This window comes from Salvia hispanica, chromosome 4, assembly GCF_023119035.1.
Source record: "Salvia hispanica cultivar TCC Black 2014 chromosome 4, UniMelb_Shisp_WGS_1.0, whole genome shotgun sequence".
Taxonomy (NCBI): Eukaryota; Viridiplantae; Streptophyta; class Magnoliopsida; order Lamiales; family Lamiaceae; genus Salvia; species Salvia hispanica.
In genome coordinates, this window is record NC_062968.1 from 35,789,302 (window position 1) to 35,811,617 (window position 22,316).

General features: G+C 36.9%; 4 protein-coding genes across 7 annotated transcripts; 3 read left to right on the forward strand and 1 right to left on the reverse strand.

The window, feature by feature from the left end:
* Positions 1–114: 114 nt before the first annotated feature.
* Positions 115–3,494, reverse strand: LOC125218692. Of its 2 annotated transcripts, none has more exons than XM_048120423.1 (11): positions 3,402–3,494; positions 2,771–3,005; positions 2,580–2,681; positions 2,320–2,489; positions 2,061–2,194; positions 1,809–1,986; positions 1,185–1,737; positions 965–1,077; positions 633–876; positions 318–552; positions 115–239 (listed from the first exon to the last, which is right to left on the reverse strand). In XM_048120423.1, the coding sequence occupies exons 1-10, from the start codon at positions 3,455–3,457 to the stop codon at positions 325–327; spliced, it is 2,013 nt and encodes a 670-aa protein (XP_047976380.1). In that variant the 5' UTR covers positions 3,458–3,494; the 3' UTR covers positions 115–239; positions 318–324. The 2 variants fall into 2 exon arrangements, with proteins under 2 accessions (XP_047976380.1, XP_047976382.1); XM_048120425.1 differs by having other exon boundaries at positions 115–242.
* A 637-nt stretch (positions 3,495–4,131) lies between these two features.
* Positions 4,132–9,976, forward strand: LOC125217670 (FH protein interacting protein FIP2). 2 transcript variants are annotated; one of them, XM_048119189.1, is made up of 11 exons: positions 4,135–4,302; positions 5,128–5,237; positions 5,681–5,815; positions 6,509–6,664; positions 6,758–6,841; positions 6,925–6,971; positions 7,158–7,231; positions 8,146–8,204; positions 8,387–8,446; positions 9,014–9,094; positions 9,718–9,976. In XM_048119189.1, the coding sequence occupies exons 1-11, from the start codon at positions 4,254–4,256 to the stop codon at positions 9,769–9,771; spliced, it is 909 nt and encodes a 302-aa protein (XP_047975146.1). In that variant the 5' UTR covers positions 4,135–4,253; the 3' UTR covers positions 9,772–9,976. The 2 variants fall into 2 exon arrangements, with proteins under 2 accessions (XP_047975147.1, XP_047975146.1); XM_048119190.1 differs by lacking the exon at positions 5,681–5,815 and having other exon boundaries at positions 4,132–4,302.
* A 1,372-nt stretch (positions 9,977–11,348) lies between these two features.
* LOC125217642 (protein SRC1-like) lies at positions 11,349–11,918 on the forward strand. Its single transcript, XM_048119164.1, has 2 exons — positions 11,349–11,713; positions 11,785–11,918. The coding sequence occupies exon 1, from the start codon at positions 11,403–11,405 to the stop codon at positions 11,706–11,708; it is 306 nt and encodes a 101-aa protein (XP_047975121.1). The 5' UTR covers positions 11,349–11,402; the 3' UTR covers positions 11,709–11,713; positions 11,785–11,918.
* A 2,113-nt stretch (positions 11,919–14,031) lies between these two features.
* LOC125223064 (double-stranded RNA-binding protein 4-like) lies at positions 14,032–18,308 on the forward strand. 2 transcript variants are annotated; one of them, XM_048126024.1, is made up of 6 exons: positions 14,032–14,430; positions 14,847–14,969; positions 15,757–15,992; positions 16,073–16,289; positions 16,925–17,116; positions 17,811–18,308. In XM_048126024.1, the coding sequence occupies exons 1-6, from the start codon at positions 14,097–14,099 to the stop codon at positions 18,131–18,133; spliced, it is 1,425 nt and encodes a 474-aa protein (XP_047981981.1). In that variant the 5' UTR covers positions 14,032–14,096; the 3' UTR covers positions 18,134–18,308. The 2 variants fall into 2 exon arrangements, with proteins under 2 accessions (XP_047981981.1, XP_047981982.1); XM_048126025.1 differs by lacking the exon at positions 14,847–14,969.
* The last annotated feature ends 4,008 nt before the right edge of the window (positions 18,309–22,316 follow it).

Below are 22,316 nucleotides of genomic sequence, written 5' to 3' on the forward strand. Positions count from 1 at the left end.
TAGGTGAAGGGATATGAGTGGTTGCATCAGCACAGTATCAATTCAAGCATCATAATCATAAAATTGATGGCTTTGTATAAGCAACTATTCTTTCTGTATCACTTTAGTTTATGATTGTCTTATAAGTCATCCGTGTAGAACTTAAAACATCAAACATTCTTCTGTGCAATACAAAGGGGGGAGAGCCTCGAAAAACAGAACTGTTCTATAAACTACAGCAATATAACATCTCCGGCAACCTGCTGATACAACAGAAGTCAAGACAAAATTAACATAGGCCTATTGTTTGAAATTGCAAGTGTATGTAAACTAGTTACCTCTCAATCAGATCGTTGCTGAAGCTTCGTTGTCTGTGAACTCAACAGGGATGATCGGAATGGAGTCCCACCATTCCCTCATTCGCCGATTGCTTTGGTCATTCTGCATGGACCTCCCAACTTTTGATGTCATCACAGCACTATACACTACACCGGCCATTAGGATATATTTGAACGGGATCACAGCCAGTATGACCGCACAGCAACCTGTGGCCACCATCACCGTGTTCGTGTGCTGGATATGCACCCCATACATTTTATCGACCAGCCTCTCGTAAAATGTCCCATAATGAAGAAATCATGGAGTATACATACCTTTGGAGCTTCTGAGGTCAGTATTGACCAGATTTTGAGCATTGTTATATTTATCTGCTTCATTGTCTCGTGCACGGTTCTTAGTCCCTGTTGTGCAGTTACTATACTCTCCATCGTCGTCTGATCGGATCCAGCATAGATGACAATTTTGTTCTCCTTTTGTGGGAGTCCTCTCCTTCTGACCTGTAGCATCTTTGAGACTATCCACAACAATAACGCAGATATAGCAGGGCCGACCCATTCTCTACAGCAAAGAACAATAACAAAATTCTCAAACTGATATATTTTGCAATAACTACGAACCAAGATTTAGGAAACCGTGGATTGCTTACTTGTAGATGATTATCAGTGAAGAAAAAACCAGAGTGGCAGTGATCAAAGGCCGTTCCCATTGCAGAGCTTGTTGGCCCCGGGTGATTAAACTTATACATGGAGTAAGCAGACCCTATATATCAAAATAAATCAACAGTAAGTTCATCATTACACATAACATCACACCAAAAAGCCTAATTACAAATATTGGAAAGGAAATGGAAATCTTTTAAAACTCACCATAAGAACCATGGAACTTTCACTGATTCCTTCCTCTTTTAGAACCTCAGCTGAAGCTTTGGCCACGTCAACTTCTTTGGCTTCCTCTCTCGATTGGTTTATAGCGTCCTCCAGTAATGACAGGTTTTCTGGCTGCACCATTCCACTGTCACTAGTGATCTGGTTCGGCTCTAGGCAAGGGATGCAGGATCGAGCGACATTCAAATTCATGAGAATTGAACTGGCACTGCATGGATTTCCACCAGTGGTTGCTTTCAGACTATCGGAGAGCTCCTGCAGTATGTAATCCCCCTTTGGAAGCTCATCCAGTAAGGAAAATATTAAGAAGCTCTTTGGCTCTGGAGGTGAAATTCTGAGCATTTCTCGTGCTGCATGAAGTCGAGTGATCCCTAATATGGTCCTCGCGTGCAGTTCCCACGCTTGTTCTTCTGAATTCACCTTGAACTTGAGCAGAAACTGGTGCAGAAGCATGATCTCCTCCACGAGAGCAAGCCAATGGTCGCGTCTTGTCGAGCTCGTCATCTCAGGGAACTCTAAGACGACGCCCTCTTTCCTAGAGATTTCACAAATAAGTACTAAAAGCTACCATAGTCAAAGAAATGCGTACTACTAGTTTATACTCACAATTCAGAAGATTCATAAACTATAGCTTTGTCGAAAAGGGGAGCACCCCAAGGACCGGTAGCTGTAGGTTTTACACTCTGCTGAAGGTCCTTTGAAAGATCGAGTTTTACTGCATCTTCATATGACACGATTCCCGAGGCCTCAAAGTAGAGTGCGTAGTTTGTCAGTGTCAACCTGCCTAGAAAAAAAATAACATCCTTGTTTTACTTGGAGAAGACATCATATATATATCCGTAGTTTATGAAAACGGACCTGGCCAACTTGTTCCCCCAATATGGCGCACCACCCTGTCAGAACTTGCAGTTCCCTCGACGTGCAATATAAATTCATAGTCTGCTAACTCCACACCCGTTGGAGTGTCTTGCTTCTGTAAATGCTTTATACATCTATGAAACTCGAGAATGTTATTATACATACAATATAGGCAATAATGTTAGTTGAAGCTGCAAGCACAGCTAGTTATGCGACAAATGAGTAAAGTAAATGATTTGGCACATACATACATACATACCTCTGGATCTCTTTCAAGAAAATGTCGTATGCTGGAAAATGAAGGCGATTTGCGGTAGCAGCAGTCAATGTCTCATAAGTAAATCTTCCATTGACAATGTCTACAACCAAAGGAACATGTTTCCCCAGCCATACAAATGCATCCTCTCCAGCACTTGGCTCTCGATCAACCTATATATATATATATATATCGAAACAAGACTTGTCATAGTCATACAGTATATAATTCATATCCATAGAAAGCAAAGCAGCTTAGCTTACTAGGAGTGGCATGAGATCTGTATAGAAAAGAGAAACATCATCCTGTAGTTGGTTGATAACTGAGGGAGCCTTCCTCTCCTCTCTCGCTTTCGCCACAGACTCCTACAATTACAAGACATTGTAGCAGGAGTTGTTACTTACAAATGACACAGGAAGTAAGTAGTGAAGAGGTGATAAATATATGTCCTGACAGAGTGAGATTCTTCATCTGAGGAGCTTGGCATCTCCCAAGCAAGCATCATATCAAAAGTGAGGCGGCTGAATGAGCCGTCACTGATTGTTTCATCAATGGTGCCACACCCACACATGAGGGCAAGTGCTTTGGAACAGCAGAAGTCTACTAGTTTCTTTGAGTATCCATCCATCTGAGGCTTCCATCCTCTCTCGAATTCTTCAACTAGATTATCAACAGAGGTGTCCAGCTTTCTGTCACCAATCACATGGATTTCATTAAGATGGTATTTACTAATATTTCCTAATCTAATCCACCATTACTTTGGAGCTTGTTTTATCATCCAATACTATGTGTCTTGATTGTGAAATTATGTGAGGCTGAGCTAGTAACTACTAAGGGCTTAATCACTCACTAAACTCTTGCCATTCAAATGAGCCCCAGCTATTTCAATAAACTTGATTTACATGATCATCCACGTTTAATAATAATGAAGTGATGAGAAAATGATGAGAATGAGATGATCATATGATGATGATACGTTGAAACATGAAATAGTAGTGGGACATTTTGATGTGCATATAACTAATTGTGCATTTCCGAGAAAACGGCTGAAGGAGAGAGAGAGAGAGAGAGAGAGAGGACGTTACTGGGCGCAGGTTCCAATAACGTGGTTAGCAATAGTGGAAAGATGCTTCCTCTCCATATTGATGAATATGCAATTGCAGAATGGTATTGTGAAATGAAAGAGGCGAGGGAGGGAGAATTATGGGCATGATCCGCTATATCTGCTGTCTACGTGTTTGCTACGGGCGTGACACGTGGACACCATGCAATGCCCTCTTTGTCTATCACCGGTTCCTCAATTCATCCTTTTGCACATTTTTTCATTTCACTCGTTTTATACTTTATTCAAATAACGCATATTATGACGTTTTAATTATCTCTAAGAAAATTACTCCATAACCTTTTTGTTCCCGCGACTCTGACCTACACCAGATAAGCCAACTAACAACTAAAAGTCTTTTTTTAAGATAGAATCGCATAGTTATTACTAATATTTTCTTAGTTATATGAATTCATATTATTTTGATATATTTTTTTTGTACTATTTCCTTCATCTTATTTCCTTCATCTCAATTAAATTGAGACATTTATTTTTGGGTATGGAGATTAAAAATTGTTAAATAAGTTAAATAAAGATAAAAAACAAAAAAAGTAAAAAAAAGAATAAAGTTGAAAAGATAAAAGAAAATAAAGTAGAAGATGGAATAATAGAATAATTATTATCAAGAGTAATGTCTTAGGTAGAAAATAGTCGGAAAGATGTGCAAGTTACGGAGGAGTATAAATATTGTGAATGTGTAGGGACCATTTTGCAAGGCTTGCAAGTTATTCGGCTGCCAATTCATCATCCGTCGTCGTTTGATGACAAACAGCACAAACCCACAATCTCAAGGTTTCTCCATTCTATCCGTGATCACTTCTCCAAACCCCTCACAATGACCTTCAACTCCGATGCTGCCGCTTCCATAGTCCGCCTCAATATAGGTTTCTCTCTCCCCCTCCCTCTCCCTCTCCATCTCTATGTGCAGGTCAACATGTCAAACACACCTTTAATAATGATGTGTTTATAATTCGTATTTTTGGTTGGGCAGTGAATATCTTTGCCTATATCTTTGCACATCTGCCTGTATAGGCGCTTAATTCTTCAATTTTGTCTCTTACAATACTGAGATTAACTTACTGAAACTTCAGCACCTATTGATTATTACTATAATATTTGAATTGTATCTGTCAGTTCATTATTATTATAGTTCCCGGAAACATTAGAGTGTAGATATTGCATATCTACAATTTGCTAGCCTTTCTTGAAGATAATATCATTTATCTCTCTATCAGTGTGTGATTGTGTGTGTTCTGTGTAAATTGAAAAACCTCAAATTTGATTAAGAATGAACCCATCCTAGATCAATATTTCTAAAGATTATAAATTGATGGAGGTTTTTTTGGATGAGGAGCTTGAAAAACTTTGAGCTTGTTGGATCAGACTTAAATACTTAAATCACGGCTATCACCTAAAGAACCTCTGAAGGTCTTAAGAAATGGATTCGTCTTTGAAAAGTATGAGGCCTTTGGTTCAAATAGAAATTCATGTAAACTAAGATCTAAGATTTTCATCTCTCTCCAATACAACCATTCTTCGAAATCTTTATTTATTTCTGTCTCTGTGTTCATTGGGGGTGGTCGTGGCTTTGCTATTAGTTATATTTTGGTTAAACTTACCATTAGGGTATGGCTTTTTAGTTCCAATACATCATATCAATGTTACTGGGATGACATGTTCGCTGAGAAAATGGTTCTTATTTTTTGTAGGTGGAAAAAAGTTTTGCACGACAATTGATACATTGACACAGCGAGAACCTGATTCGATGCTTGCAGCGATGTTCAGTGGTCGCCACACAGTTTGTCAAGATTCTGATAAGGTACATGCTAGTAGATTAAAGACCTCAAAAAATTGGTGTATCTTTATAGCCACAGCTTGCATCATTCTTTTAATACTCCAAAGGGATGCAATTCTGTGGCTGTCAAAGAAAGAACGTGCTAGATTTAGCTCTTCTATGAAGTAAATTAAATTGAAAGTTGCATGACATATTCATCTGTTACTCTGTCCATGTATTTATGCACAATACAAGTGCTAATTTATCAAAATATCAAATACAGTATTGCTCAGTGATTCATAATAACGTTTGCATGTACGTGGTACATGAAAAAGAATTTTTTGGATCGACATATCACATATGTTAAAGACGCAATCAACTCTCTGCAATGGTTGCTGTTATATGTTTTTTAAATGAAATATCCTTTTAACAAATCTCTGGCTATCTTTCGTCCAAAAGATTTTTAATTGGTATTAGTATTATTGCAGGGTTATGTTTTTGTTGATAGGGATGGAAAACATTTTCGGCATATTTTGAATTGGCTGAGAGATGGCGTGGTTCCTTCCATGACAGAGGCTGAATATTCAGAGCTCTTGCGAGAGGCTGAATATTTCCAGCTTCTTGTGAGTCATCAAATACTCATTGCACATTCCATCTGTATTAAGTAAATTATTTGCTCCTTATTTTTTATTATTGGATATCCTTTCTTGTAAGCTTCTTCAACTTTGCATGAGGAAAGTGATACATTTTTCTCAACCCGTTCTGTTGTTTGTGTAAATGTAAAATGCTAGTTATTCATGTCTTTGTCAAAATGGATTTCATTTGAAGGATTATGCCCTAGATTTTGTGATTCCAGTAACTTAATTTCTCAAAGTAAAAAAAATATTCATGACTGGAGATCCAGTCTACTAATGCACTTGGTCCACTGAGATTTTATACAAGATTGAAGCTCCAGCCCATGTATGGCATTGGCAGGTTGATGCTTTGTTTCTGTGAGAACCATGATCGTCTGCAAGATCCTTTATTCTAGATAATCTGTTTTGAGCTGGTTACATTCTATTGCACAAGCATCTGAAAAGAATGTCTTGTATGCATGAAAATGATAGGACTCGCAAACTTGAAATTTAAATCATTATTTTGTGAAGTTCGACATTTTGCACATTGTACTTGTACATTGTTTGTCCTATCTAAGTAAGAGAATATGGGGACATATAATTTGCAATTATTGCTGAGAATTTCTTTCTTGATGTGCTAATGGATAGTGCATATTGATCATTTGATCTACTACTTGACGGACCTTGCATGTCTGATCCCAGGGGTTAATGGATGAAATTAATGCATCTTTGGTTAAGAGGAAAGAGGAAACTGAAATGGGTACTGAATTGACACGCATTGATATCATTAAATGCTCACAGTCTGAGAAGGTCAGGTTTCGAGGTGTTAATCTCTCTGGGCTTGATCTTTCTAAACTGGTATGATCTCTTTTGTTAGTAAGAAAGCTTTTTCACCTTTAACTATCAACAAGTTTTATTTCTGAGTCAATTTTGTGTTTTCAAAAAATGCAGGATTTATCATTTGTGGATTTTAGTTATGCATGTCTCAAAAATGTGTTCTTTTCTCGTGCTAATCTTCAATGTGCAAAGTTCAGGGTGAGTCTCCCCGAAGAGAACTGTCTTTATTAGTAGCTTCACAAAGCCAAGTTGAGATATACACATTCTTTTGTTTGCCACAGGATGTGGATGCTGAAGCCTCCATATTTCACAATGCCACTCTGCGTGAGTAAGTCTGTATAATTTTGCTTTTTATTTGGTTGGATTCTAACAGAAATTCCCATGTAACTTAGAATGATGGAGTTGGATTCTACTGGTCTGGATGTCTCATTGTACTTGAACCATCATTTAGTTTAGTCAAATCTATGTCAGATCATGTTTGTCATCTTCTGTGAATCTCTTTTGCCTAGGGAAGATGTGAGTTCACTGGAGCAAATCTACGTGGAGCTCTTTTAGCTGGTGCCAATCTCCAGAGTGCAAACCTTCAAGGTGAACTCCATTGGTTAAGTTCATATATCTTTGTTGGCATTGCCTATTATATGTGAATTGACTTGAAAAGGAACTTTCCATCATGATTCACCATAACTAACCCATTTGTATACTTATAGTTGTTATGGAGTTTCTTGTTTAATGAACACTTGGAAGCACACCGAAAGCACTAGAAGGCAGCTAAATGGATCATAATAGGAATCTCTATTCCAGAATCAAGCTATTAATTATCTTGTACTTGTTGCTCCTTGAAATCATACACTTGAATTTAGCCTAACATTTCTCATGACACATTGTGAGTAAAACACATATGTAATATTATAAAAACACACCTGTATATGTATTGTGCTTTCCTTTTTTTTTTATGAAAGCTAGCTGAATGCTTTAAAAATTCTATGAGTGTAAAGACATACATTTCAACTCATGATAATGTTCCTGAAAACTTCCTTTTATCACCTTACTATACCCTAAGTTGCTAACATGTTTTGTTTGGGCCGAATTCTTTATTCTGTTCAAACTCTTTTTCAATGAGCCATATTTGTCATTTGCGACGCATGCTTGTATTAAATTCTTTATTTGTTTGGGCCCAATTCTTTATGCTTGTATTTGTTTGGGCCCAATTCTTTATTCTGTTCAAACTCTTTTTCAATGAGCCATATTTATCGTTTGCGACGTATGCTTGTAACATATTCTTAGATCTCTAGTAAAATTCAAAATTCCTTCCCTTTTTCAAAGATTTTTTGTCCGAAGATCTGAGAAGTAAGTTCCTTTCTAGGCTGTTCTTTTTCTAATGTAAGTGTTGTCCTTAAATGTCTTTTTCATATTTTGTAATTTTCTTTCTCTCTCGTGTCTTAAAAACAACAATTACTGAGTGAATGAATGTTGTCCTGATGAATTATCTTTCTACAATGCAGATGCTTGTTTGGTGAACTGTAGCTTCTGCGGTGCAGATCTGCGATCTGCACACCTACAGGTTTAGAACGTAGAAAGGCATGAATGCCACCTATGTAACCTTATCAACCCTAACAGTAGGAAAATATAATTGCCTCATCTGTTTTCACCATACCTCTATTCCCAACCTTCTATCTTGGTAATCGTTATAGTTTCGTCAGCCTATTCATGAATGAAACATAAAATTCTTTGAACCTCTTTCAGACTGCTGATCTTACTAATGCCAACTTGGAAGGAGCTAATTTAGAAGGAGCCAATTTGAAGGTATAAATTATTTGTACCAGATATTTCCTTGTAAGATCAGAAATGATATTAACCGGATAAATTCTGTTCCAGCATTTGATTTCGGTAATGGACAGAAAATATATGTTAACAACTTAGGGATGTCTATGTGAACCACAATAAATTTTGATGAAGATTTTTGCACCTCATTCTTGATAAACTACCTGAGTAATTTATGTAATGAAATTTGAGTGGCTTGAGAGCAATGGTTATCCAGTTACAGAAGCATACCCTTGTGGTTGGCAGTGAAAAATAATGCAAAGGGATTTATATGTCTAGTTTCAAGATTGGGAAATTTAAGCTTAACAATTTATCAGAATCAATAACTGTATCTGAAAGAACAATTAATCAATTTATCTTGTTTTCATGTTTCTGGTCCAATTACCTGCTTCCAGCATGAACTCTTATCCAATGTAATTTATTCCTCACACTATTATTCTATCAATTTGAGCTCGTACATGCCAAAATCTGCATGACATCCTTTTTTATGAGCCAATCAACTAACCTGAATTTTAAACATGAACCCATCTTGCTCAATTCTTTCTCCAGGGTGCTAAGTTAACAAATGCAAATCTGAAAGGAGCGAATCTCCAAAGGGCTTACCTACGGCATGTAAATCTCCGTGAGACGGTGAGTAAACCTAATTGTTTATAATTTAAGGATATTTTCTCTGAATCAGATATCCATTTAGATTAGGATGGCATGGAAATGACAGAACTTTTTATTCAATTAACTGCAGTAATAAAACATACTATTTGCAACTGAAATTATGTGGAAGATGAATTTTTTTAACGTGATATTTCCTTTGTTATGCAATTAAAAATAAATTTAGTGTATTTGTCAGGCATTCGTTGAATTCCAATTCATTAGTATATTAGCTCATGTTATTACAACAATAGAGATATGATTATCTTTGTTAGTTTAAACTTTTCATTTATTCTAGTTATGGATTAGCATTATAGATATAGAAGAAAGGGCTTCAGCACAGAGGCTCCTGTCTTAACATCCTTTGTAACAGCCTGTCAGATCATGTGCCTACTGAGGCAAAACTATTCTACTCCAAATTACCAAAATGAATTTTGAAATTGATTTTTCACTTTGTCTATGCCTATTTTCACAAATAGTTGGTTTCCAAGTTCTTGAAAAGTAAAGAGGTGCGACTTGATTTGAGTTGCTCATTCAAACACTTGCTCAAAATGAAATGAAAATGGAAATTGGGTTTACAGCTAAGGTATTATTATGTTTGGTTGCAGGATTTGGAAGGTGCAAAACTTGATGGTGCCAATTTATTAGGTGCAATCAGGTAATGAATGAAGAGATTTTGTGTTGGTTAACTCTGTGGTTTGTCATAATTTAACTTCTGTTGGTTTGCATTATCGTCGTTTTCAACACACTACCACCTATTTCTTTGCTATGCGTGCTTGCGTACCAGACGTATCACTAAGTATTGTGATGTAGTATCTTAACTGTCTTATAATGATTTATATGGTTGCGTGGAGCGATTCCTTACTACTATTTTTTTTGGAATATGTAATGATGATGAAACTAGAACTAGAAGTACGAAATTGTCCAAATGGTATACACATTGATAAAGTGTATGTCGGTAAAATAGTCCAAAACGAACTTGTCATATTAAATCATGTTTATATATTAATCACGCACATGTCGTCGCGTTGAGGAATGGAAATGTTGTGTACAATACTACAATTACATAATACTGGGCACCGCCCAAACATAGTTTAGATGGCGATTATGTTAATCTTTAACTTGGGGATTGCGAAATGTAATCGATTTTCAGGAATCATATCCAAATTACAATAATCATAATTGACAATGAGCCCGGTTGCATCTTACTTGTATAAATACTACTTGATTCTAGACGTAACCCTCAATTTTCTCTTTACAGCCTCTTCATTAATTAATCAATAAGAAAAACTATTAATAATACTGTTTTTGCCTAGACTCAATTTAAGATTATAATTAAATAATAAGTGCATTTAATAAATAAAAGTATAACACCGTCGCCTTCTCTGTAGCCCCAAAGAAAATATAAACGTTCGAGACACGGAAAAATTGAATGATGATGAAAGTGCAATACAACATATTTTGGGGAATTATTAACATCAATTTCATCATCAATATCATGCACCACGAAATCACTTTTAATCATGTACGTTCATTTAACGAATACACTATTGTATTTTAAATAACGGCAAATTACTTGCAATTTTAGAGCAGCAGTTAACAAATTATGAATCTCAAGAAATATGAGCTGGTTTTGACTAGCCCAAACTAATAGTACACGTGTCAAGACAAGCGTCCAAGGCGCAGTGCGTAGAAATGGAGGTAGCCGCAGGGTAAAATTACTAGAATGTCGGCAATACTGTCTTTATGGGGGTACATCGGTAAATGCATTTGAGTAGACTCCAGAAAAGCATTATCAATCCCCTTTATTCTCCCAAAAATAAAGAGAAAGTAAAGATGTGGTCGTTTCCTATTGGTGTAAATAGTATCCAGTCATGGATTGATTAAATGGACACTTGTCGTTGAAGTCCCATTAGGAGAATAGATCCTGTATCATAATTCAGACCAGCATATCTCATCTCGCTATCAATACTGGATAAGTTTCCAATTAAAAATCAAAGTCCGTGAACCCTATGTACCTACTTTTGATTTAAGAAAATTAAGAGTCACAAAATAAGAAGCTTCACTAGTAATTAATCCATTGACTAGTCATGGATGATATTTGTGTTTATTTTATTTTATGGATATCGTGGCATGGCCTCGCACCGACCATTAATTGACAAGGGCAATATTATTATTATGAATAAAGAAATACAAATCCTCTAGCCTCTAGCCTCTATAAAAAGGCCCACCCGATTTCAGTTACACTCACCAATTCACTAATACTCGTAGAAGAAGAAAACAGAGAGCGAAAATGGCAGGGATGATCCACAAGATCGAAGAGAAGCTGGGTATGGGAGGCAAGAAGGAAGGTGAGAAGCACGACGAGGTGAAGAAAACCGAACACGGGTACGGATCGGGAGAGAACCACAAGCAGGCCGAGCACGATCACCACAAGCAGCCGGAGGCAGAGCACAAGGAAGGCCTTGTGGAGAAGATCAAAGACAAAATCCACGGCGGCGACGCTGAAGGTGCTGACGGCAAGAAGAAGAAGAAGAAGAAGGACAAGAAGAAACACGGCGATGATCATGGCAGCAGCAGCAGCAGCGACAGCGATTGATTGCAGTAATTCTCTCTTGCTCTATACATCCTATTTGTTGGATTAATTGTTTGTTGATTTGTTGGCTAATTTGCAGGCACATTTGAGAATGGAATAAAGAAAGAGTGTGCGTTTGTGTGTGCTTTGCTTTGTGTATGTATAATGTATTAATATTACTACTCTGTATTTGGATTATTCTACTCCTTCCTCTATGTTATCTGCTTTGCTCTACTTACTTCACTCACGCCTTTGAATTCATAACAAAATTTAAAATTAACGACTACTCATGAAAATGTAATTCTTTTTTTATTTGAGGAAAGGAAAAGTAGTACCAAGTGTATGCAATTGTGACTATAACATAGTACTACTACTACTACCCAAAATGATAACATCGACAACAATGGAAAATGGAATACAATAGCAGAACATACGAAAACAAATACTACTACATTAGTTGAGAAAATCGGATAAGTATGGATCACCTACAACTTTTGTTACAACATCTCCTACTCCACCCCTCACAAACATTAGTGAATCCCACCATCATATTTATGTTTACGAGGAGTGGAGTAGGAGACGTTGCAGGAGATATAAGCCGCCTATTGAGATGAAAAAAAACTAGGGAAATCACTCGCCTGCATTTAGTGCTACATCTCCTACTATACACTCGATGATATGACAAGTGGACCCCACTACATTACATCTCCTCCTACGTATACTCTTCCAAAAAAAAATTGCTTCATACTCCTCTTTAATTCTAGGGCGGATATAATAGTATCTACTACATAATTCAAAATGAATCATATAAGAAAATTAAATATGAGTGTCGTCCTCGTTGATTTATTTCATGAGTTAAGTAATTCTAAGCACAGTACCAATGTCTTCTCATAATCATAGATATGACTAAATTACAAATAAAATACTATAATTCGATAATATTGTAGAGCGCAAAGAATTTAATGGGATTGTTTTATTTGAGATGATGAAGGATCAAAATACTATACTTCCTCAGTCTCCCATTAATTGTCCACTTATACTTTCTTTGTCTCACTTTAGGAGTTTCGGTCGATCAATTTTGGACGTCCCACTTTAGGAGTCCCACTTTAGGAGTCCCGATTGAGATAAATTAATAAAAAATACTTACAAAGTGTTAAAAGTGGTCCCAACATCCACTACAACTAATAAAAAAGTGTTAAAAGTGAGTTTCAACATCCACTATAACATTTATTTATTGGACACTCAATTAAAAGTGAGTCAACATCCACTACAATATTTATTTATTACATACTCAAACATTTTTTTCTTAAAACATGTGCCCGACTCAACCGGGACTCCTAAACCGGGACGGAGGGAGTATCATTTTTATTCATCCCCTATTAATTATTCATTTTTATTTTTACTATAAGTAAGTCATACATTCCACTAATTCATTTAACTAATATTTTATATTTCACTAATTTTTTTAATCTAATTTTTTTATATTTTTAAAACTTGTAGCGAAATTAAGGAATGGTGTTACAATTATTTCTTTTACTTAATTTAGATAGAGGTCTATTTGATTTTCCCCATTATCTAAATGGGCCGGCTAATGTGATAGAATCCCAGATAAAAAACTTTGTTGTGTTTATATGGGATAATAAAAAAAAAGAAAACATAAAAGTAGAAATTCTATTCTTTCTATTCTTAAAAAATAAATGTGTCATATTTAGTAAGAAAATTAGTGACTAAGACCTAAGTAGAAATTCAAAATTAACTAGGAAATATAAACATGAGTGCCATCCTCGTTAATTTATTTCATGAGTTAAGTAATCCTATCCACAATACCAATTTCTTATGATAATCATAGATATTTCCTCCGTCCTGGATAATTTGTCCCATATTTCTATTACGGTCCATCCCACATAATTTGTCTCATTTTACTTTTTGTTATTTTTAGTAGTGGACCTCATATTCTACTAACTCATTTATACTCATATTTTATTATAAAATTAATATATAAAAGTAGGACTCACATTCCATTAACTTTTTAAATTCACTTTTCATTACATTTCTTAAAACTCGTACCCAGTCAAAATGGAACGAATTATACGGGACGAAGGGGGACGGAGGGAGTATGACTAATTTACAAATAAAATACTCCTATAATTCGATAATGTTGTAGACCACAAATAATTTAGTGGGATTGTTTTATGTGACAAGGTGGAGGAATATTTACTCGGAATGATTGTACTACTAAATTTAGATAAATCAAATTAATTTCCTTATTATGCCAGCTAGTGTTGATAAAGAACCAATTAATTTTAGGTGAGACAATTAAAAAGGTAAACATGAAAACATCAAGCAGGCGAATCTACTCCATTTTAAACCACTAAAATTCGACGCACTCGAAAAACCCTTAAATTATCCCCAATGTACAAAACCAAATTGCAGGAGTTATGTCAGCGCCGGAGCTGGGACTTGCCGGACTATGCCACCGCCAAAGACGGCCCAGATCATATGCCGCGATTCACTGCTACCGTCACTGTTCAAGGACAGCTATTCCACACCCCGAATCACTGCAAGTCCTCTAAAGACGCACAGAACACCGCTGCCCGCGTTGCTTTCGATCACCTCGCCTCCTCCGATCCGCTTCCCACCCATCCCAATGTACCTCCGCATTCTCAAATGCAGCCCCTTTCTGTCGCTGCAGATCCTCCTCCCCTGCCTCTGTCGCCGCTCCCCTCCTCCCTTCCAAACCCTACTGGTATTCATTTTTTATACTCAATAAATTTCATAAATTGCTCGAGATTTTGGATTTTAAACGTTGCTGGATATGAGAAGTGTGATATGTATTTGAATCACATCTTCACTTGTTAGTTGTTTCTTATGCTTACTATTTTAGTTATCGTTTCCCCTCTTTGAACTAATAAATCTCTCATTTGATAGTATTTGTTGTGGACAACACTTCTTAATGAGTACACTGTTACTTATAATGCTCAGCTTGCTCAATTGAATTATGTGATCCCTTGTTTGGTGAGTAAGGTTCCTAGCCCTTACTGTCCATCCCGATTCCCCACCTAACATAGCAATAAGTTTGGATATAATTAGATACGTGTGACCGATGCATATCACTGGTTTGCGTTGATATTGGATGTTGAAACTTAAGTGATATTCGTGCAGGACTTTTGGCAACAAAATGTAATGCCAATATGAAACCTGCAGAGGAGTTATTGCAGGAGAATTGTGATAATACATCTCAATGTCCTATAGATTATAAGGCCGCGATGGGTTCTGAAAATAAAGGTCAGAAAACTCTTAGTTGTGATGTTTTTGGCTTATCATAATGAGCTGATTTATAGAGCCTGGACATTATTATTGCGTAACATGTTTTTGGACAGCATGAGATTTCCTGAATCCAACATTTTAATTGTAAAGGTAAGGAAAAGACACATCTGTAGTGTTTTCTTTGGATCATCCTATTGTTCCAAATTCTCTGATGCTTCCTCTCTCAGATTAACTATTGTCTCTCTCGCATAAAATTCCTTACAGACTGTCACTGGTGATGGTCTGGTATTTTGACTATTTTCTATAAGTATATGCTTCTGCGCGGACCAAAAATCATCTTGTGGTTTGACATAATGTGTTATTGATGATACTAGGTGTATTGAGCATTTTTTTTTCTGGTTCAACTATTTATAATTTTAATATGGTAAATGACGGCACATAAGACAAACAACCCTATAAAATCTTTTTTGATTCAGTATATGATTAATGTATGAGGATAGAGGGCCAACTTAATTTCAGAAAGTGTATAGTGCAATTCACACTATGGGGAAGGGAAAGTGTCAAAAAACCATGTAGTTATTGTTAACTTGAGCTGAAGCATGAAACTTCAACTCATACAGTAAGGCTGAAATTAGTACCTAAAGGAACATTGAGAATGGGATAATGGGTGCATTGAATTCATCTTAGAATAGATTCTGTTCTAAAAAGAATTTCAGATGGCTGATTTGTCAAGTTTAAGCAATCTCTATTTTGTGTTGTCTATGTTACTGTGTAGTTTTGTAAATTTACTCTTAATCTTGTGCAGATACATTGCATATGTACAAGAACCTATTGCAGCAACATGCTCAAAAAGAATGTAGTGGATTGCCTGTATACACTTCTGAAGCTGAAGGACCCCCTCATGCTCGGCGTTTTAAGTCAAAGGTCTCCATAAATGGAAAATCATATGAACCAGCAGAGTTTTTCCCTACATTAAAGGAAGCTGAACAAACTGCTGCAAAAGTTGCTTGTCTAGCATTATCATTGAATGTTATTCAAGAGGCTAGTATTCTAACTTTGTAACGCATAAATTGATTTATCTTTATTTTGTTTATAACTTTGTAATTTTGATATGCTATCAGGATAAGGGATTCTACAAAAACCTTCTACAAGAATTAGCCCAGAAGAAAGGTCTCATGTGTCCATCATATGAGACAGTCAGTTCGGGGTTGTCTCACAATCGGATATTTGTTTCTACTGTGGAGGTAGGGTCTGACAGTTTTCAAGGGTTGGAGGCTAAAACCAGAAAGCAGGCAGAGATGAATGCGGCTGAAGTTGCTTACTCTGCACTTACTAAAGGTGAGAAAATGAAGACCCATGGAAAGTGAGCTCATTGATGTTTTATTTCCATTATTCTTGCTTTTTTGTTTGAATAAGAGTCCAACTAAACAAGCATTACTTTCTGGTTGGATTGACCAATCAATAATTTAATGGCTTCCTCGTAACTCCAAATTTAATTACTCAACCTCCTTTGTCATTGACTCACAATCTTTTGCAAAACTAATAGATTACTGTTTCGAAAGTATTCTCTATGTTAAAGCCTTCTTTATCTTGCTAGTTCTATGCTTATTTCTGAAGATCAAGCTACTAAGTAGTATGTCAAAAATACCATAATACGGCCAAGAATGGTTGAATTTATATCTAGATTTTAGTATCTCATTTTCATATCTGTCCTATTATTTCACTCCAATCAAGTCTATTTAAAATAAAGAAAAGTAGTAGTACTTGATAAATTGCACCATCTGGGCTGCATTTTGGTTCTCTTTCATCTTAATTTTAGACGGTGCTGTATAACAGTATAACCAAGTCATTTGTTGAAGGTTAACAATATTAGGGAGTCAAGTATAAGAATCCATGCAATTTCGGTATGTCATTCAATTGATTAAAGTACATAGAAGTTTGTTCATGGCCTAAACATGATTTTTAATTTGCAGGAAGCCCACCTACGAAATCAATAAAGGTACCTTCTGTGAACAGTTACCACCCATCTGCTGATATCTTGAATATCCAGCCCAGTGCAACAACTGAAAAGCGTCAGAACATCCAGCACGCTGCAACAACTGAAAAGCGTCCGATCATCCAGCACATTGCAACAACTGAAAAGCATAACGTTGCAATAGATGAAGGTGATTTTAATATACATGTTTAAGTGGTTCCAATGGGTAAAAGGAACACTCCTGCTCCTTATGTCTTAAATCTTTGTCCTCTTTAGTGAAAATGCACTTTTTACTTATCTAAAATGTGAAGATGCACTTTTCCTGATTTAATGGACTTCTGGACAAACAACACAATTGGGATGGATCTAGTTTTTGTTCTTTTTTATGGATATATAAATACTCTCTCTGTTTAGTTGTCCCACTTTCCATTTTGGGTTGTCCCAACTCAAGTGATTGATTTCCTTTCTATCAAAAAACCAACACTTCATTCTCTCCACTTAACTCAATAAATATAATTTTCTTAAATCTCGTGCTGAAAAGAAGTTGATCACTTGTAGCTGGATGGAGGGAGTAGTAATTTTTAAGGGCTCGCTTCACGGTGCGCTCAAAGCTCATTTTTATTCTTGAATAGATTGCTAGTGCAGAATGAAATTTATAAGCACCAGACGTTTTGTCTTTAGGAGTATGAATCAGTTGTATTGAGGCATTGTCTTCCTACTGTATCTCATACTGGGGCACTGCATGTTTACTTGTGTTGTATAAAGCTTCAATGAATAATGCATATTTAATATCATCTGCCATTGAAAAGTATGTATTCATCTGATTCGGTTTCTTTTGCTAATTACTGATGATGCATAACTTGTTTCTTATGAGTCCACTTCAGATGGTCCACTAAATGCAAAGCGAGCCAAGTCTTCACCTGGAAACGTGGATGTGAATGCTCATCTTCATGCTAACCCTCCATCTGATGATTCTAAGTTGGATAGCTGCTCGTCTGCTCCATCTGATGATTCAAAGTTGGATAGCTCAACGTCTGCTGCGCCTGCTCCTGAGCCAACAGCTGAGAACCAGTTGAGGCGGACAACGACGACTGTTCGCCCAAGGAAATCAAATTGCACAATTCCTGAAAATGCCACTGTGTTGCCATGTAGCAATGAGAAGTGGGTGGCTTACAGAGTCGAAGTAGACCAAAAACCATCAAGCTAGGTAATGTTAACTTGGTTTAGGTGATGCAAGATTTGGGTTCTGAGTAGCAGACCAGTTGTATGAAATGTTCACTGTTTGGCTAAACCTAAATGAGTCTTTGAACTAACAAATTACTACTTGGTGTAGAATATGCATGTGCGCCTGCACCACACTAAATATCTTTGAATTATTATTACCAGAAAATCTTTATAGGAGTAGTTTCACAGGCACTGCATAACTTGTGAATACGAATATGTGCAGTATGCAGTGAAACGATTATGAATTGTTTGTGACTATTAGAGGTCAGTCCTTTATAGAATGGAATAAATTGAGATGTGTTAGAAATCCAAAATGTCAAGGTTGGACCAATAGAACATAAACCGCACACCACACTGGTCGAGTGCCATGTCACCAACTCACCAACCGGACGGGTGGTTCCTACCCAACCGGGTGGAATAAGATTACATCCAACCTGACCGAGTGAGATTCATCGGCTGAAATCGTCGCCCCCTACCCATTCGGGTGACTTTGCACACAATTCTAACCGATCAGGTGGGACTTTCTCTTTAAATATGATATTGGGAAATTTTATAGGTTCGTAGCGCTTGCATTGCAGCCATAGATTCCTATTTAATTTCGGCATAGTCTCAAAAAGGAAATTATTTAATTTGGGATGACTGAGATTTGCATCGATATTAAAATAGAAAAAAAAAATTAATAGGATTGACTTAAAGCACTTCTAAAGGGAAAAAAAAATTAACAATCGTTTCCTTTCCGGCTCAGTTGACATACTACAATCTTAAATTCTTAATCGTATGCAAAAAAAAAAACCTTGTTATAAAATGGTTGTATATTATTGCAGCGTAATAAAAAAAGAGAGGGAGATTGAAATTGCAGTTGCACACTTGCACAGATATTAATGGAAGGATGGGTTTGAGTTTTGACTTTGAGATCAATCTCTTAATTGTTATTCACAACACCATCTATATACACCACCTTAACCAAATTTAATTAGAGCACGGAAGTAGGTCCGGACTCACTTTTACTCATTGTCTTTAGCTAAGAGCACAACACCCATATCCGTGCTCTTAGCTAAGGACAAGTTCAAGAGTCCCACAATTCTATTATTCAATTTAAATAAAAATATTTTCACAATATTAAAATGCATTAAAAATTAAAAATTACATAATTAAAATCCTAAAAAATAAAAATACATCATTAAAATCCTAGAAAATAAAAAAATATATAATTAAAATCCTACAAATTAAAAATTACACACGTGGAAGACTAGTCCTCTATATCCCCAATTGCCTCTTGAGACCCCGGACATTTGCTCATGTGTTGCAAGTTGCTCCGAAGTCATCTTAGACGTATCGTTCAAATAGAGTTGACCCAAGATGGTCCACAACGTGTTGTTCGGGGGTAGAGGAGGCACAAAGGGAGGCGGGGGCGGGGGCGGATGGAGTCGAGGCGCGACGACCACCTCGCCTTCTTCTTTTCTTGCGGCCGACGGGAACTGCTCGGGCCAGCGTCGGGGCTACCCAAGTTAGTTCCGGCAAGCTGGGTAGCCACATCATCGGAGGCGCCGTCGGATAGGGCCACCGACCTCGACCGTTTGCTGGAGGAGCTGGAGGAGGATGCTACTACCCCGCCCCTATACTTCGGATGTAAGCGTCCCTCCTGCCAACAATCGAGGTACTTAACGCTTTGAACTTCATGCGTTGGTAGGTCGCCAAGGCGGTAGTGATGATGTCGAGCTCGCTCGTGCCGCTCCCCGCCGACCGCTCTTCCTGGAGGTAATACCCCTGGAACTTACCGATTGTCTCGTTGCATCTGAAGAGGCAATTGCGCACCATACTATCTTTACGATAGATGGTTCTCCCCGGTCGGGTTTCATTGTAAAGACAAGTGATGCGCCACCAATACATTTCCCCGATTTGGTTTGTGCCAGTCTCCGGATCTTCGGAGACTGCCAAGTAGGCTTTGAACATCGTCATCATCTCACCCGGAGTGTACGGGGTGCGGGTGCCACGAACAGGATGAGTAGGAGTAGGAATAGAAGTAGGAGTAGGAGTAGAGCTGCTGCTCCCTCCCGATCCGGGTTCGGGTGCCCACCCGAACCCGGAGGCATTTTGGGCGTGCACCGAGTAAGGACGGTAGCCACCCGGAGCTTGCGAACCTTGGGTTTGAGGAGGGGCCGTAAATTGTGTTTCCGGACTAGGGAATGAGTCGGAGTCGAACCAATCGTGGTTCCAACCGCGATTTCCGGAGGGGTGATCGCCGGAGCCGGACATTGTATAGTGTGGTGGGAATCTAGATGAGAGAATATGAGAAAAAAGATGAGAGAATGTAGATGGTAGAATAGATGAGAATGTGATTTTTTTTGTGTTGAAGTGGGGGTATTTATAGATGAAAATGTGAATTTTGGGGAAAAAAAATTGAAAAAAAAATTAAAAGTGGGTAGAAAACGGATATAATATTTTGGGAAGTGTAAAATATTTTTTTTATTTAAAAATATTTTTTTAAATAAATTTCGATTTTTAAAAAAATAAATAAATTTGAATATGCCAACGGCTATGCCATTGGCCAATTAGAAGACGCCACGTAGGGCTGCTCAGCGGCACGGACGTGCTCTTAGCTAAGAGCAGCGCCGTGCCGCTGGCACGGACGAACAGCTCGCAGCGGCGGACGAGGTCGTCCTTGCCACTGGCACGGACGGACGGACGGCAAAATTTGCACCGCTGCGAATGGTCTTAATATAAAAAAATTTGTACACTATATAATTACGATAAAGAGCTATGTATATAAAAAAAATTCAAATATATAAGCAAAGTTATAATATTACTCTCTCCATACCTGAAAAGTATGAACAATTTTCTTTTTAACTCGTTCCCGAAAAGTATGAACATTTTGAATTTTGAAAAGTCTTTTATCTCTAAAGAAGTGTGACCCATTATCTCAAATTTGGGTCTTCTCTCTGTCTTTCTCTTACTTCATAAATTATGTATTCAAATCTGTACCGAACCAAATGTTCATGAGACTTTTTACGAATGGGGGAAGTATATTTTATTATACTTCATGATCCTAACATGCATGTACGTGCAGGATATTTTAATGGAACTACTACTAGTACAAAATAACGAAATTAGATAACTCATTTTTGGGTGCATTTTATCAAATTTATGTTCCAATAAAGTTCGGGATTAAGACAATAAATTCAACCACGCATTTTCTAGTAGAGGGTATATGTTATAATATGCATATTACGCGATACCACATGGTACCATCAAGCCAAGATTGTATAAAAATCTATAATTATTTGGGCACGTCTTTATCCATATTTAAATCAAGAAACCATGATATTATAATGAACTTTTGAGGACAACCGGGAAAATAAATTCATTTACGCTATCTCAGTTTGTGAAATTAAACACAAACTGAAACGATAAATTTCCTTTATAGCGTTCAAAGAAAATCCGTGAATCTAGCGAACAAAACGAGAGCTTATTAATATTGCAAAATTTCAAAATATGCTTGATCATTTCATAAAAATAAATTTGTATCACTTTAATTAGACTTGTTTTCAGCAATTATTTGATAAATAGGAAATAAATTTCTTTCATATATTGAACTCATTTTTAAATACTGTAAGAAGTCATGAGTCATTATCATATACTCCATTTAATTTAAGATTAAATTGTGAAATTATTTTAATCGAAGGAGCAGCTATGACTAATTATCATAAGACTATACATCTGAGATTTAAGTTGTGAGATTCAATATTATGAACCAATCATAATACATATTCAATCTTATGAAATAAACATAATTCATATTCAATCATGAGATATAATCTTGCAAACTGAACAACCCTTAATAGTATAACCATATTTCTTTTGCATTTTCTTATACTTCCTATGTTTCATATTAATAGAGTCATTTCTTTTTGGCATGAAGATTAGAGCATCCGCAGTGCGGCGGGGACGCGTGCCAGCGGCACGGCGCTGCTCTTAGCTAAGAGCACGTCCATGCCGCTGAGCAGCATACGTGGCAACTTCTGATTCGCCAACGAAAAGCATAAATAGTTGGCATATTCATTTTTTTAATTCGAAATTAATTAAAAAAATGTTTTCAATTTTTACTTATACGGTTGCCGATACGGCAACCGCTTAGTCTTCAACGGTGCATACGACGAGTCGCCGTA